Consider the following 16,372-nt stretch of genomic DNA (forward strand, 5'->3'; position numbering starts at 1 on the left):
CAGTTTGAGGGTAAAGAGAATTATGAGACTAATTTTCTCCCCATGATCAGTACAGGGTATTCCTAACAGTGGCCAGAATTTTCAAAAGGAAAGTGGAAATACTGCAGAGTGGAGCAAAACCACATGAATAATTTTAAAACCTGGAATAAAGGGCTCATAAAGAAGAGGCTTAGGAGGTGTTAGGCTCAAAAATAGGAGCCTGTGGTTTGACTTAATGATTTTCAAGAAAATGAAAAGCACAATACTGCTTTCTGTCCTCTTTGACTAGAGAAGATGAGAAATTTAATTTAAATTGTGATGTAGATTCAGATTAGATCTGGGGCCATTTCAGCAACTGGGAAACTGGGTAAAGGTGCTGAGAGCGATGGTCCCAATTTCTTTGCAAATCAGCCCCGATAGCCCCGGAAGGCGCTCCTCTGGACTCCTCGTTTGAATAAACTGGAGACGAGCCTCCCCACCAGTGTGGTTTCCAGCTGTTTTAAGGCGGTGAACCTTTGTGCAGAGCTTTAATATTGTGGCCCCTCCCCTGGGGAGACGGTGCCAGCTAACAGCTGGCCAGCGAGACCCCGCACGGCGCCTCTTGGCCTTGTCCACCTGCCACCGACTCTGGCCTGCTGACCTTCTCGCCACCTCTGGGCAACCTGGACTCTGAATCAGGGTTTCTTTGGAAAAGCGAAAGGCAGGGGTTTCTAGCACTTTCCATCACCTAACTACAAAAATATTCTAAAAGCCTCTTTGTTCACCACTACAAAAAGAGCAGCCTGATTGGAAACATAAAGGAGGTCATTCCATCTGGAATGAAACCCTGGGAGGCAATACCATAGTAATGCTAAACTTTCCAATACCTGTTCGACACTTGCCAGTTATTAATTACTTACAAGGTTCTAGGACCTTCAAAGAGGAACAGAACATACAGGAAATGTGTGCCTGTCGTGTAAGAGCTCATGTACCAGGAAAGGTAGTAAGACCCAGACACAACGAAACCCCCGGTCTGGTGAACACAGGCGCCCCCGGTGGGGCCTCAGGTACTCATTGAACGAAGGGACAAAAGTTCATGGAGAGGACATTTGATTTTGAGACAAGTGGTAATAAATGACCTAATTCTTCTTAAACTGGCAGTTTGGGGAATTATTTTAGCAGATGTGAAGTGGGAGGCTACTAGGAAAAGGCACAATGCAAAATGTGGAAGATGTGTTAGAACAAGAGTAACCGAGAAGAGGCAAATGGCAATGAGTGACACCAACTCAGCAAGAAGGAAAAGCCACGCGATCAGTGTCTAACAAATAACTCTGCATTTGAAAGACTCGCTGAAATTCAGCCTCCAGACCTGAACTGTGCGTACAAGAATTTTAAATACTGCTCCACAACCTTGAAATCAGGTAGCTCCCAAGCTTATACCTTCAAGCCCCAAATGAGAATCAGTCATTTTAAAAAGTATCTATCAGGAAAAAAAAGAGAATTTTTTCCCAGATGCTGTGCTTTCCATTGGTTTCTAGATCGGCAGCTGGCTGACAAGGACTATAGCCTTCAAGACAATGACGCAGATTGGCCAGAAAAAGAAAAGTTTGGAAAGGTCTGCTTTCTGTTTGTTTGTTTGTTTTTCTTAATTAATGCCACATGCCCCTGCTGCCTCAAAAAAGATCTTTGAGTTTAACTCAAATATAAGCCTTAGGAAAACACTAGGAAGTTACACTTTGTTCTCCCTGCCCTGCTCCATTAGGGGAAAAAAGACAGATTAAAAAAAAAAAGCTGATAAGCAAACCTTGCACCGTCCCTCTCCCCACGAGAGCGGAGACTTGGAGTCACAGGAAAGCCGTAGACGTGGGACCTATGACACTCGTCCAGGGAGAAGCTCTATGCAAAGCACTTAGGGGACAAGGTTGGTGGCACCTGGGAGCAGAGTGGGCAGCAGAGGAACATGAAGAAAAGGCCACAAGTGAAGCAAAACCTTGGGGCCTGGACAGAGCTGCCAAGGGCCCAGTGCTAAGCTGGCTCCGAGGAGCCCCCCGGCAGCTCTGCAGGTAGCGCTGGGTGATCGCTCATCCAGGAAGGGCTGAGGACTCATCCTGTGGACCATGCTCTGCAGAAGTGCTTCCAAGTCCCAGAGTGAGGATGAGTGTGCAGAATGCAAATTAGGGAAAATGAAGGCTCCCCACGGCACTTTCACCGGAAATCTCTTATGACAGATAAGAAGGGATTGGTGCACATAAAATCCCATTGGGGCTTCTCAGTGTTTCTCATCAATGAAATCTATCCACAAAGGCTAAAGAATCCCACTAGCTCTATGGGGAAAGCTAAATTTCTGCTATGGCAACGAATGGGACTGAAAATAAGTTCCATTTAAATCTATTTCACACTGACTTAGATCTTGCTGTAAATGTCTCGACAAGCAGTTTTTAAAGACAAGCACAGAAAGCTTAAGGCCTGTTTAAAGGATAAAAGATGTGGATGTATAAAAGATAAGAAAAGCTTAGATAAGTTAAGGGAACTAGGATCTTACTCAGTTATTTGCCTGGACCACAGAAAAGGAGTAAGAACATGAAAACCCATACTTATCAGATAATAGTTTCTTACATTTTATATTTTTTAGAGCAATCTAACACATAACTCGTTTGCCCATAAGAACCCCATACAGATCGTTTTGCCAGTTTTACAATTGAGGAAGGTAGTGATCGCTAACACTGGAACCTAGATGGAATTCAAGTTTCCAGACTTCTCTCCTCACCTGGGACCTCACCAGGAAGGAGCCAGAGGGAAATCCGAGCCCAGGCAGTCTGCTCTGAGGGAAGAAGGAGGGGACAGTACAGCAGGAGAGGGCACAATGGTGTGAAAACAGGCACCAGCCTCTGTGTGAGAAATCAGGAGGAGCCAAAAGGAACTTACTTGGGTTGCTGGCCTAATTAAGTTAAATAGCACCTTCTCTATTTCATTTTGGCTGCCTTTGTGGGACATCTGAGTTTGGGAACAAACACTGGTTTGTGCCTGGTGGACATTTGGGAGATCTTAGCTTAGACATGCAGAGGTCACCAGGAAGCAGTGTGGGTCACCAGAAGGGAATGGACACTGGTTGATAAGGACAAGACACACATGAAGTGTGTAGCCCACCAATTATCTTCCCATTTGGTGATTTTATAAACCATTTGCACAGCTAAAGGAGTAGGCAACGAATATGTCATTTAAAAAAAAACATTTCATAGCTTCTGGCATCTCATATTGTAACTAATTTCTCTCTTCTTGTTCCTGGCACCCCATCAACACCCGCTGGCACAGGAGGGGCCCCAGGCACTGCATTGTACTTTGGAGCCCCAGGGTGGGGGTGCTGGGGCAGCATCCTAATCCACCATCAGGTGGGATATATGGGGTCTTGAGAATGGCAGGAGTTGCTGGCCCTTGACTGTGGACAGCAGGAGCTGCAACGCCTGCCAGACCATGGCCTGCGGGGGTCGACCGGGGGCCTGCTCCCCCCCCCCACCCCCCACCCCCCGCTAAACTCAGGAGGTGGCACTCTGCTCATCAGCGGGAGGGGCGCTCCCCCACACCAACGGTTAGCAGAGACAAATCCTTTATGGAAGTGACACCAAATAGACTCTGGGAGGAAAGTGCTTTTCTAAGGAAAGATTTAGAAACAGATGGAAAGCACTGTCAGTGTTTAGCGTGCGGTATTCTCACTGTTTTGAGTCAGAAATGGCTTTTTACATTTTACACGCTGACCCATCTGCATCGCAGAGTTGGCCATGAGCGAGATGGAGAGGCTGGGAGCGTAGGGGTCAACAGCATGAACTGGGCAGCCAGTGGCCTGCGTGTGACACCTGCTCTCCCTGTCATCTTCAGTTCCCCACTGCAAAACAGGGATGGGAACAGTGCCTACCGTCCTTCCCTCAAAAGGCTGGAGTGAGGAGTCAGTGACTTAATATATTGAAAACCGCTTAGAACAGTGCCTGACACATAGTAAGCGATAAAGTATTTGTTAAATAATTTTCTTAAAACACCAGGAATCTGTCCTTCACAGTGCATTCTCACAGAGGAAACTGCTAAGCGGGGAGTTAGGTTTTCAAGTTCCCCATAAAACACCATGCACCGCACCTCACAACTAAGACCATCTCAGACCGCAGGCTGGCTCGGAGGTCACGTCTATGGGACCCAACGGCTTCTCCTCCTAGCCCAGTGCCACAGACTCAGGGCCCCTGGGGGTGGGCCTGGGACACCTTATCCAGCTGTGGTGAAGACTTGGGGAAGAGGGACCTGTAAAGTCCCAGGCACCTTCAGGAATGTGAGAATAGGACACACCCACAGGTGACAGAGTACGACGGCCCAGCGGGCATCCTGCCTTCTGCCAAGAGCTCAGAGATCAGGCACCCAAACTCGGAAGACAGACTAGCAAGTTTAAAAGAAGATGCACAGCTCCAGAGCAGGGACTGGGCAGCGAGGATGGAGGAGACAGTGCCCCCCCCCACCCCGCCAGCAGACTGTTAGGAGCGGGTACAGACAAGCAGAGGCTGAGCCCAAGGGTGGGACAGAGCTGGCAGCAGGCCGAGAGCCGTCAGTGGAGGCAACGGGAGCTGCCTGCTGGGTGGCTGGTTCTTCCCGACACATTTCACTCTCCTGCCCACAGCAAAAGTCTGTACCGGGCTCGTCCTGGCCCCATTTCCCTTTCAGATTTGGAACAAAAAATAAATCTGAACTTTGTGCTTCAATTCCAGGCTGGATTTTGTGTTTTTCTAAGCATTACCAAAAAACTTTTAAAAATTTTAAAAAGGTGCCTGTTACCTGTCCAAATAACGAACAGAAGAGATGAACGTCATTGACTGTCACTTTAGGACGCCCTGATTCCTGAGATGTTGGCACACACTCAGGACGGGCCACATTGCAGCCCTATCCACCTCAGCTACTCACCAGGGCCTGTTCCCGCTGTGCCACTGACCTGGGGCTGCGGGCTCTCAGCCAGGCCAGGCGTAAGGGCACTCATTGGTACCTTCCCTTACTGGGAAAAAGCCGTCACCCCCTCTGAGATTTACAAGCCCAACACCAGGGTCACATAAAGGTTTTGCTTTTGTCTACATAAATCCAGTACAGGCGTGCCCCTCTTTGGCAGGCTAATCGCTGAGGCCACCGTGGAGACCACCCCCCAGCTCCTGTTCAGAGGATGGGGCCCTGCAGGAGAGAGCAAGGATTCCGAATGGGCCTTCAGAGAGCTGGGCCTGCCTCACAGCTGTGCTTTTGAGCGGTCTGGGCCTGCAGAGTTATACTGTAGCCACTAGTCACAGGTGGTGATTTAAATTTAATTAAATTAAAATACATTAAAACTTCAGGTTTTCAGCCATGCTAGCTACATTTCAAGGCCCAATCAGCCCCATGTGGCTAGCGGCTATGGGGCTGGGCAATGGAGATACAGGTTATTTCCAGCCACATGAAAAGTTCGCTGGGCGGTGCTGACTGAACCTCCCTGAGACTCAAACGCTTCGCTGGTCAAATAGCGCCAACAACATCTACCTGCCAGAAGGTCAGGGTTTCGACCAGATCCCAGCTGTGTAAGGCTCTCCCGAGAAGAGCCGTCCACAGTGTTGTGAGCATCGGTCCAGAATGGTTACTCTAAGAGGTATTGCTTTACGTAATTCTCACAACCACTGGAAGGAATGAGGGGTAATATCTCCACTCATATAGAAGAAGAAATGGAGGCCTGGAGGAGCTTACTATTTTGCTCAGCCACACAGCTAATAAATGGCAAAGCAGGATTCCAGTCCAGGTGACTTTGACCCTGAAGCCCATGCTTTTCAGCATTGCCCCACTGCCTTCCCAACTGGTTTCTGAAGGCCCCTCCACTCTGAGACCCCTGCCACAGGGGCAGACTGGCCGGGGTCAGCTCCGACCGGGCTTTCTGGAGGTGTAAACACTTCAGCTGCTCTGAGGGGCTACAGCGTGGGGTTGAGAGAGCTGCTATTTCTCATCACATACCCCAAAGTTCATTTATTTGTTGCGTTCAGGAAGTGTTATAGAATACATATTTTATCAAGAAAACTGTGAGTGTGTGTCTGTGTTTATATAAAAAGTATAGATAAAACCCTCCTATAAATGGAAAAAGTGTGTATATGCAAAAAGCATCATATACAATGTAAAAGAACAAACCAGGGAGAATGAATGTAATTGGGAGATAAAGGTTTCCATGCTGAATATATAAAAAGTACATACTGTCAATAAGGACAAAACCCAAACTAATAGAAAACTGGGCCACGCCCAGGAAGAGGGGGACTGATGGGGAGAGGCCTCTGAGGTGCTCGCAGTGCTCCCCATCTCGATCAGGTGGTAGTTGTACAGGGGTGCGTGCAGGTAGAAGTTCACTGAGCCACACACAAGTTCAATGCCCTTTATATGAAGCACATAATACCTCAATAAAAGGCAACAAAGCATACCAACTGAAGTGTAAACTCAGGAATTCTTCTTTATCAGATAACTAGCCCTCTGCTCACCATGTGGGAGGACTGAAGGGGATGGGAAGCGTAAGAACGGGGTTATTTGACATACTCTGTGGAACTGCCCCCCCAGGGTGACCTCCGCTTCCTGTGCATAAACAGTGATGAAGTGCTACACCTCGCCGGTCCCATTAAGCTGCTCCAGAGGCCATCCTTTCTTCTCTGCAGAGAGTTTTGGGCAGGCACCAAAGCCTCCCAAAACCTTTTAGTTACTAGAACAATCTCTTCTTCAATCAAAATGTCCAGTCTAACATGTTAATCAAGATTCCAGTTCAGTCCGGAAGCAGATGCCCCTCCCCCCGCCTTCGCCTGGACTGCTTCGGGCCTGCAGGCCTACACAGAGGCCCCTTCTTCTCTCTCCAGTGTCTCTTCTCCACTTGCACCTGTGGCCTCTCACCCTCCCGGCTTGGACCCAGGGGGGAGGATGGAGCCCGACGTGACATTTTGGTGCAGGTGGAGCTGGCCCTGGTCCCTCTGAGTGTGGCAGGTGGACAGTGACTAGCTCTTCCTCTTACGGGGCACTTGGGATTTTTTGGAGCTACTGGACACTTAAGGCCAGCTGCCCTGACTCAGGGAATGCCTGATCTCCAGTGCGTCACTTTCAACACCCCAGGCCCTGGGCTGCCAGTGGTCTCCTTCACCCAGACTCTCTCTGCCTTCCAGGCAGTCACGCTGGGCGGCACCCAGGGCCACCCAGACCAGACTCCCCATGGAACCACCTGTTTCACAGAAACACGAAGGAATGGCACATGCTCCCAACAACCCCTTTCTCCACTTTGCCCCAGCAAGCCCCCTCACCTTTCCAGGGGGGAGGGGCAGTTTCCTCGAAGCTTCTCTCACGTGGCTTGAAGTGAGCAGACCGGGGACTAACACAGGCAACTCCCTCTGGAAATCACCCTCTCATCGGGCTCTCCTGCCTCACCCACAGGGGGGTGTCACAACTGCTGGCAAGGTAGGTTCCATGGGCCCTTACCAGTCTTGCTTAGTGGCCTAGCAACTCCCTTAAAGATGTGCTGGTGTTTGGTCCTGTGCCTCCAGGTCTGAGACAATCGGAAGCAGAAGGAATAGCCTGTCACACAGTGATTACACGAGGTACAATGCCTGGTAGTGGGCATCTTTTCCCAATGGCTGGAAGCTCCGTGAGGTCAGAGGTGGCTTGTGCTTTGCTCCTGTTTACGTCCCCAGTGTCTGGCACGCTCCAGAGATCAATCCTTATTAGTGACTGAATGAAGGAAGTGAGAGGACAGAAAAGGGAGCAGCAACCTTCCCTCCATAAGCCCCTTTGGGAAGGAGATTTTTATGTAAGTAGGTCATTTTTGTCTGATCTCATGCTTTAAAAATATCCCCCTTAGCCCACAATTAAGAAGATGAGCGATCGTTTCATTCTCAGGCACTTGTCATTCAGACGGTATCCCGAGTCAGAGGAAGTGAGACAAAGCTGCAGGTCCCTGTATCCGTGCTGTTCCCTGGTCTGTAAAGTTCCTCAAATAAGTGGGCAGATTCTCTTCTCAGAATTGGCTGGTCCATCAGACAAGTCAGGAAAAGCAGAATCGCTGTAGACGACACCTACGAGGCTTTGGACAGAGGCTGGAGCACAGATCCGAATGGTCTGCAGCCAGCCCGAACCCCTCCCCCACGCGTCTCTGCACCGGAGATCAGAGCAGTCACAGGAGCACCCGGTTATGATACAGGCTCAGCAGCTCTGGAACCTGCAGACACCTTGGCATCTGGAACTGTGCCAATGACACATAAGGCCTCCTGGCAGGAGTCACTCGAGAAGTGCGCAAACTATAAAAACGTGTCTTTGACTTGGATTCTCTACACACACAGCCTTGATTTCTGGCCCATCAGTGGTTGTGGTCCCTGTGTTGGCTGAATTGGCAAGTTTAAAGGCTAGAAAATGATGTCCCGGAGAGAATGAACTATGGCAACATTAAAATGGAAGCCCAATTTGACACCTATGCCCATGTGCCCAACATTGCAGAACCCCGTGAAGGAGAAACAAAGACGAATGGACACAACAGGCCCTGTCTGCAAGGAGAGCAGGGGCTACGTGTAGGGAGGTGGAAGCTGCAGGGGATTTAGTCCCACATGTCCATGTTGTACTTTATGCCTCTCACACTTTTTAATCCAACATAGCCTTTAACGCTCACCACATCCTTGGGGGAGGGAAGAGGGAAATTAACACCCAGAGAGGCCAAGTGACCAGCTCAGGGTGCCAGGGAAGACACAGTGGCAGAGCTGGAAGAAAGACACAGGTCCCCAACTCTGGCCTGCAGCTCTTGCTAATCCATAGATAAATAGTCCATATAGGTAAAACCCAGCTTGGCCTTGTGGCTTCACCTTCGACATAAAAGGCAACAGTGAGTGCAAAAGTCCAACAAAGCGAGGAGAAACAAAGGAAGAATTTATTAACAGGTGCAAAATTTTAGAATAGGAAAAAATGAAACATTTTTACTTTACTGAGTAGTTTATACTAAAGTAAAGGCTAGAAGGTTCTAGAAAAATAAATGGCATTCTAACACCACATTGGAGTGGGGGGAGTTGAGCATGACATCTAAGGAAATTTTATTTCTCTGGAGAACCAACACCTATACCTGTGCAACTTTCCATCTCTCCTGAGCTAAGTTCAGAGTAGCACCTGCCAATATTAGCCACCTTTGAAAAGAAACGAGAAGCGAACACATGACACCTAAGACTTTGTGGCAGACTGGGTTCTCTAATTACTGGGGACGAATCTACACCTTGTTGCTTCATTATGGCTTTTTCGTTTTCTGTAAATTGAAGTGGTGTCTCTGGTTAGTCTACCATATGAGGGAAAACGCATTTGTTACCATGTCCGGTTGTATTTTTGAAATGAGTACAAGTTCCTACTCTTTTTTTTTAAAAGCTACTAATTCAAAATAATCAGGATGCCACAATAGTGCTACATTCTTCCTTATGTGAACTCGACTGGCACAGACTGACCCCGATAATGAAAAGTCTTCTTGTGTAAGCCCTTCATTTCCGTGACATGAAAACGAAAGACAGCCGAGGTGAGGAGGGTTAATTGGCAGAGTCTCAGCACAGCCCAGGTTTTGGACCAGCAGTCTCACCTCACAGCTAGACATTGGCTCTAAGGCAGTAAATACCTTTAGGGGAACTTGGATAAGACTGTTGTTATTCTTTCTCAGAGCACCACACTGGTCAGCTTGCTTAGGGTCCATCAAGTCAGGGGCCACACTCACATGTCCTCTGAATTCCCTGGCTCAGGCTGTGCCCTCAGTGAGAGGAGGCAGCGGGCACACGTTGTGGCCTCCAGGACCATGAGCCGAAACCCGCTCTCTGAATTTGAGCTGTTGAACCAGCCCATTGCCAAGAGGCTTCCTTGACTTGCTCAAACTGCCCTCCCTGGAGCCCAAAAGCAAGTCAGCAAGGGGAAGAAGGGAACCCAGACACTGAGGCCAGCAAAAGGAATGTACCTCCTGCACATTGAGTGGCGCTACAGAGAGGGTGATGGGCAGCTCACTGGGATGAGGAAGGTGACAGGTGCACATGATGAGGTTATACCAGGGCAATCGGAAACCAAACTTAGACCCCCAGATCCACTCACCCAGGCAGAGGAGTAAGAGACAAATGAGCGAACGGTAAGAGCTTCCTTTGGCACGCCAGGGCCTAAATTTTATACAATAACCATGTCAGGAGAAAAGACTGAATACCTGAGCAATTTGTATCATCCACATATGCCCCTGATAGGGAGGGTGCCCGAGAAGCTACAGTTCCCAGTGGGATCCCTCTGAGTGGCAATGAAGAACCGCTTCCCCATGTGTGAGCACATCTGAAGGAACAGCCTGCAGAGTACCGCAACCGTCCAATCGACAGCTGACTCTAACACTGAGGGTGTTTTTCTGAGTTAGAACTGAAGGCCACCAGACACAGTTTGAATAAAGAGACTCTTGTTTTCTCACTAATCCATTTTCTATTCCAATGACTTGTATGTGTATATATGTATGTAAATATACACAATGCAGCTATCAAATCAGAGGATAACACATGGAAAGTCTATTACAAGTGAAAGATTCAGTACACCAATCTCCTCCCAACTATGAATTCTCTCTACCGAAAATAAAATAGCCCCAGCACACTGCACTTTTCTGGCTATCGTAAGAGTTATATGTGAATTGCGAGGGACTCCACTTTGAGATCATTAGAAAAAGAGGACACTGGGGATTGAGGGAAGGGAAGCGAGCCTGCTAGGGAAAGACGGTTAGGGTGTTTTGAGAGAAGAGTAGGAAGAAAGGAGGGGAGCTGAGGCCAGGTAACCGGGGCTTTGATGTGTACTGTGGCTGTGTGAGTCCTTGCATGGAGCTGCATAGGCCACGCTGAGACGGGGGAGAGAACTCAGCGGTATCCACTCAGCCTGGCTACCAAAGCTACTCGGCACTTCTGAAACCACTGATTTCAGGACTCCGAGTCCACACACACACACACACACACACACACAGAGGAATGGGATGGATGGTCACATACAGGGAAACCTCATTCTTATGTGTTGTCTGCAATGGGCAAAAGGGATTTACAAGAAGCCCACTGAGATTACGGAGAAGAGAGACTGTGCATTTTCAATGAGTTTAGGACGGTTCTCAGGATGTGAGTCACCTAGAATCAATTTTTATTTAAGTTGTGTAAAATAAAATTTTTACAACCGTTTACATTTTATGTGACATCTTCGTTATTTTAATTTTAATTGATATTTAAAAATTTGTATGGGCTACTAGTGATGAGGCCCAAGTCCAACTGTTCCCACTTAGTGAATTTTTTACAGCAGGGATTTCAGGAGCCAGGCCCTCGTGTGGTCCTGTGTATTGGACCTACCATCAGAGAGGTGAGATCCCACCGAGGACCCTACGGCTGACCCGTGACAGACTCTGAGAATATGGTGAAGTACCACCTGGAGCTCCTTGCCTTTTTTACTTTTTCTACTCATTAGCTAATTCACATTTTATATGTTTCACATGTTCTGATCCGTTCAGGACCCCCTTCTTTCTCTCTCCAAAATTCTCCTTACAGGGTGCCAGCCAGCCACTGTGCAGGAGCCCCTCCATCCCACTGTTCGGCAGTGGGCGAGAAAAGCACAATGTATGCCTTGGCCCAGTGAGGCAAAGGGGGGCCTTGCTTTATTTTATGAAACGGGTATAAATTGTACAAGCTTGCATTGAAAACACACAAACAAGTAACAAGTTGGTGTCCTGTCACTGTGACCCAATTTCAAAACAGAATGTAGGAGCCAGAGCATTAAAGACCATGAGGCCAAAGTGTCTCCTGAATCAGGCTGAGAAAACACTTTCTGACCAGACACCAGAGTGTTGGGTACCTGGGTACTGCTTACTTCCAGGGGGCACCTGCTGTTTACATCCAGGGCCACCTCCTATTTACCTCCAGGGAGCACCTGCTATTTACCTCTAGGGGGCACCTACTGTTTACCTCCAGAGAGCATCTGCTATTTACCTCCAGGGGGTACCTGCTGTTTACCTCCAGGGACACTTGCTGTTTACCTCCAGCGAGCACCTACTGTTTACCTCCAGTGGACACCACTGCAGCTGGCACAACTCCACTTACAGAGAGGCCTCTGTGGACAGTGGTCCTGAGGTGGCACAGTAGTACAGAGACACTGCTGTGGCTTTAGCCCCCACAGGTCATGTCATCTGTGGACCTGAAACAGTGGACATTGACAACAGCTTGTGTTTGCTTTGATCTGATCTGCATGTGTGTCCTCTTACCTCTTCCCTTCCTACATTCCACTTTCAAGGGTTCAAACTCCAACACCAAAGGATCGGGAAGCATTGTACACGTGCAATGACTTAGAAAGATGATTTTTTAAAAAAAATTCTTGAAAATAATTAATGAGGCCACTGAATTACCTGTGCGTGCTTTGAGACCCAGTGACGGAGGACATTCAGTACTCGATTGGTGGCCGTTCTACGGATAATGAACTCTTTGTCGCATATTCTGTCGGTGTTGTTAAACCCTTAGGAAGAAAAGAAACACAAGCATGCTCTAGTTAAAGCCAGTCCCCAGGGACCTGGAAAATGTTACTTATTTTAGGACACTGGTTAATGAGAGTCACAAATGACACATTTGACAGACAGGCGCAGGTGGCTTCAGACTGTTGTGGACTCTGCTTGCTTACCTACATACCCTCAGAATGAGTCCAGCACAGCGTTACAGGCACAGGTGAGCCACGCGCATATTTATTAAAGGTCGCTGGTTAAAGCTAAAGCTGGTCTAATGACACTTCCATTTATACCTGTCTTACCCTACAATATAAAGCTGAGCAGAAGTTTTAACAAGTGTTTGAGTCAGCGTTAGTTTATCATTTTTCTGCCAAAGTGGTTATACAACCAACAACATTTGCAATAGTTGTAAATGGACGATGCCATAGCTTGGCTTCCAGATGATACAAATACTTCACTGTGCACCCACCTGTCAGAAGCAGTACTGCATAGTGATTCAGAACATGAATTCCACAGACAGCCTGGCTGACCGAATCCTTGTTCTCCTACCATGCAAGTTATGTCACCTCTCTGGGGACCAGTGTCCTCACATACTGCATGAGATGAAAAGCATCCCTACCCCCTAGAGTTGTTGTAGAGACCGAGCTATTTAATACGTGTTATGCATTTTGAATGGCACCTGAAGCAATAGTAAGAGCTCAACATATATTACCTATTATCACGATTCAATATTGGTCCAGCATCTTCTGAGTCCTCTCTGTGCCAGCCTATGTCTCCATTCGAGCTATGTTTTCACTACCAGGAAACAATTTTAATATTTTTCTGCTATTTTGAAGGAGTCTGCCTTCCATTCATAATTGACCACAATTAATTCGTTATAGATATCCTTTAAAAATTAAGTCAAGCCTTATATAACTTCACTGGCAAACTTCTTGAACGTTGTCTCCACATACCAATTCCATTTCCTCATCTCCAACTCTGAGCTTCTCATCCCACCTCACCACCCATACAGCTGCCGTCAACTCCATGTCCCACAGCCAAGGGACACCTATCGTATCGCCATAGAAATCTCCCCTAATGGTCACCTGTAAACAACCTACTCACATACTTACATCCCAGACCTCTCCTCTAAGCTCCAGGTCCACATGTCCAAATTCCTGCTGAATCAATCTCAAATCTGTCCATGTCTTCCTATCGATGAAGCCAAAGCTGGAACTGAGCTACCAGCAGCTCTCCCCTGGTCTACTGCAACAGCCTTCCGACTGGTCTCCACGGCCTCTCCTGCCTCCTCAAATCTGTTCTCTGTGAGAGTCACCCTTGCTTCTTATTTCAGCTCCCCAAGTAAGCCCTTCTTTGCCTGAGTCAAACAAATCCCCTGTCACACATCTCCCAGCACCACACACATCTACTTTCTGGCACATTTGCAATTTTCCATTTCTCTACGTGGTTATCTGGTTAATATTTGTGTCCTCCGTGGAGACAGGGATAAGGTCCGCCTTTGCTGAGCATGAGCACGTACCTGGCTTGCAGCGTGTTCTGTACACAATATGTATTTGTTCAACAAATGAGTGAAAGCCTGGATAATAGAAACTTACTAAGTACTTATTGAATATAATATGAATATAAGGACGATTGAGTGAAAGCCTGAATGAACAGATTTTCAGAGTTTATGAGTGAGTTAGAAAAAAATCTATGAGCGTCTAAAGAGCAGAATCCCCATATCCATACTCTTCTTTGAATACAGACAGACATCTTCCACCCACCAGAGGATGCTGTCAGAGAATGATGATGATGATGATGTGTTCTTGGCAACCTAGAGATCTTGAAGAAAATATTTCGCTATCAAAAACCTTGAAAATCTGGCCCTGGTCACTGTGGCTTAGGCGTTCAGTCCCTGGTCAGGGTGCCAACAAGAGGCAACCAACTGATGTTTCCCTTTCATACCGACATTTTTTCCCTCTCTCTCTCTCCCTCACATCCCTTCTCTCTGAAATCACTAGCCATGTTCTCAGGTGAGGAGTTAAATAAATAAAATAAATAAATAAATAAATATGCAAATCTGGGTAAAACATAACAAATATATTTTTTAAATACAAAGCTAAGTTTTCAAGAAAAGAAGAACTTTTCCAGATTTCAAGATACAAAGACATCAGAAAACCAGAACTGAGTGAGTGGATGCTGGCTGCCCTGAGAAGAGGGCAGAAACTAGTGTTGGCAACACAGGCTCAAATTTTAATATCCACATGGATCAGGAGAGGAAGCCCCAGGGCCTTCATGAAGTACGGATGAGGGAGTGGAAACTGAGACTCTCATAGACAGCTGGAACTCTCAAAAGATCATCTGCTTTGTAAGAGTGGGCTAGCAACAAAAACTCTCCAACCTGCTCAAGGAGACAGTTAAGAAACTTGTCTGCCTCTGCCTGGATCTCGGTGGGGTTGGAAAAAGCCTCCCCAAGACTGGTAACCACTGGCCCCCCTCAAGCAGGTTTGAAGCTCAGATTGAACCATGCTCGTGTGGTCTGCCCCTCCAGCTGGGAAGTTAAAATAGAAAATGGCCCAGGCCGGTGACAGCCATGGGCCCCCCAATGAAAGAACACATGAAACCTCTCTGGAGGGACACACACTCAACCTCAGCCTGTACTGGATTACCACCGAGAAAGCCCCTGAAGAGCGCCTCACGATCCAAAATTACAAAACATGAAGTCCTTCCACCATGGCCAAGGATCAGCAGACACAGGAGTCAGGACCTCTCCGCTTCCTCCACCACTACTACCAAGACTTTCAGGTACTAGAATTAGGAAAACCAAAATTAGAATGTTTACAAAGACTAAAGATATAAAGTGGGAATTGAAAATATGAGGAAAGAATAAAAACATTTTAAAAGTCAGATTTTATGAGAACCATATAGAACACCTTTGAATTAATAAATTATTATTTCAATTATTGCTGAAAAACAGACAAATGAAAATGTAAAACCTGACAGATAGATAAACACAGGTTAGACGCAGCTGAATAAAGAAAGAGCAAACTAGAAAGAGATATGCAAAATAGATCTGAGAAAATTATCCAAGTGCAGTACAAAGAGCTAAAGAGGGGAAAACAGAAAAGAGGGGTCAAAGATCTGTAGTAAAGAATTAGAATTTTCAGCACATGGCTAGTAATGTGTCAGAGGAAGAGAAAAGATGTCAGAGAGAAGCAAGAGAGGAAAAGCGTTTTCAGACTTGATGAAAGACATGAATCGTCAGGCCCAGGAATCACAATGAATTGATCCAAGCCAGGTAAATAAATGAAAACCACACCTGGGCAACTTGAGATGGCAGAACTGTAAGAAAAAGATCTCTGTGATGCAACTGATGAGGATACATATGTTATCCAAAAAAGACAGGCAGATGAAGAGAACAGGAAATGGGGAAGGTATATTAATTAATTGGATTAGAGTAGAGGCCTCAGTTGGAGTGAGAGCTGGGAAATAGTGAGTCCCCATTTGGGGGAGAATGTCAAAAGCTCTTAAAACACTGAAAAAGCAGGATGAGACAGCTCCCCGCCCGCATGGATAACTGAAAAGATGGCTAGTCAGTGAGACAAGAACAGAAAAGATGGGAGGTGGGAGTGAGAAAGGGACAGAAATCAAAGTAAAATGGTGAGAGAAAAAAGTAGTTTTTAAGAGAGCTGCTATGCCTTTAAAATGTTTTAGAAAAGAAGCACTTACCACACTGTCCCCTGTGTCTGTCTCAGGGGCAGGTAGAGAGGGGAGGTTACTTTGAAAGACTGGCAAGAAAGGCAAGGAACTTTCTTCTGCTCCCCAGATTATTTAGCATCACACATAAGAAGGCCACTGAAAGGCTTTCTTTGTAAAGTCTCCAGAAGTTTCATAAATTCAAATCCCAACCTCTATTACCATTTAGGTTAGGGT

At 47.0% G+C, this 16,372-nt stretch overlaps 1 protein-coding gene across 8 annotated transcripts in view; it reads right to left on the reverse strand.

Moving 5' to 3' along the window:
- The window catches only part of RASGRF2 (Ras protein specific guanine nucleotide releasing factor 2), a 188,817-nt gene that overhangs the window by 24,551 nt on the left and 147,894 nt on the right, over positions 1–16,372 (reverse strand). For all 8 annotated transcript variants that reach the window (XM_053912178.2, XM_053912176.2, XM_053912175.2 and 5 more), the window contains one exon: positions 12,368–12,474. In XM_053912178.2, coding sequence (XP_053768153.1) covers positions 12,368–12,474 — 107 coding nt within the window. The remainder of the gene's footprint in view (positions 1–12,367; positions 12,475–16,372) is intronic.

The sequence above is a fragment of the Desmodus rotundus genome, chromosome 1 (assembly GCF_022682495.2).
Source record: "Desmodus rotundus isolate HL8 chromosome 1, HLdesRot8A.1, whole genome shotgun sequence".
Classification (NCBI taxonomy): Eukaryota; Metazoa; Chordata; class Mammalia; order Chiroptera; family Phyllostomidae; genus Desmodus; species Desmodus rotundus.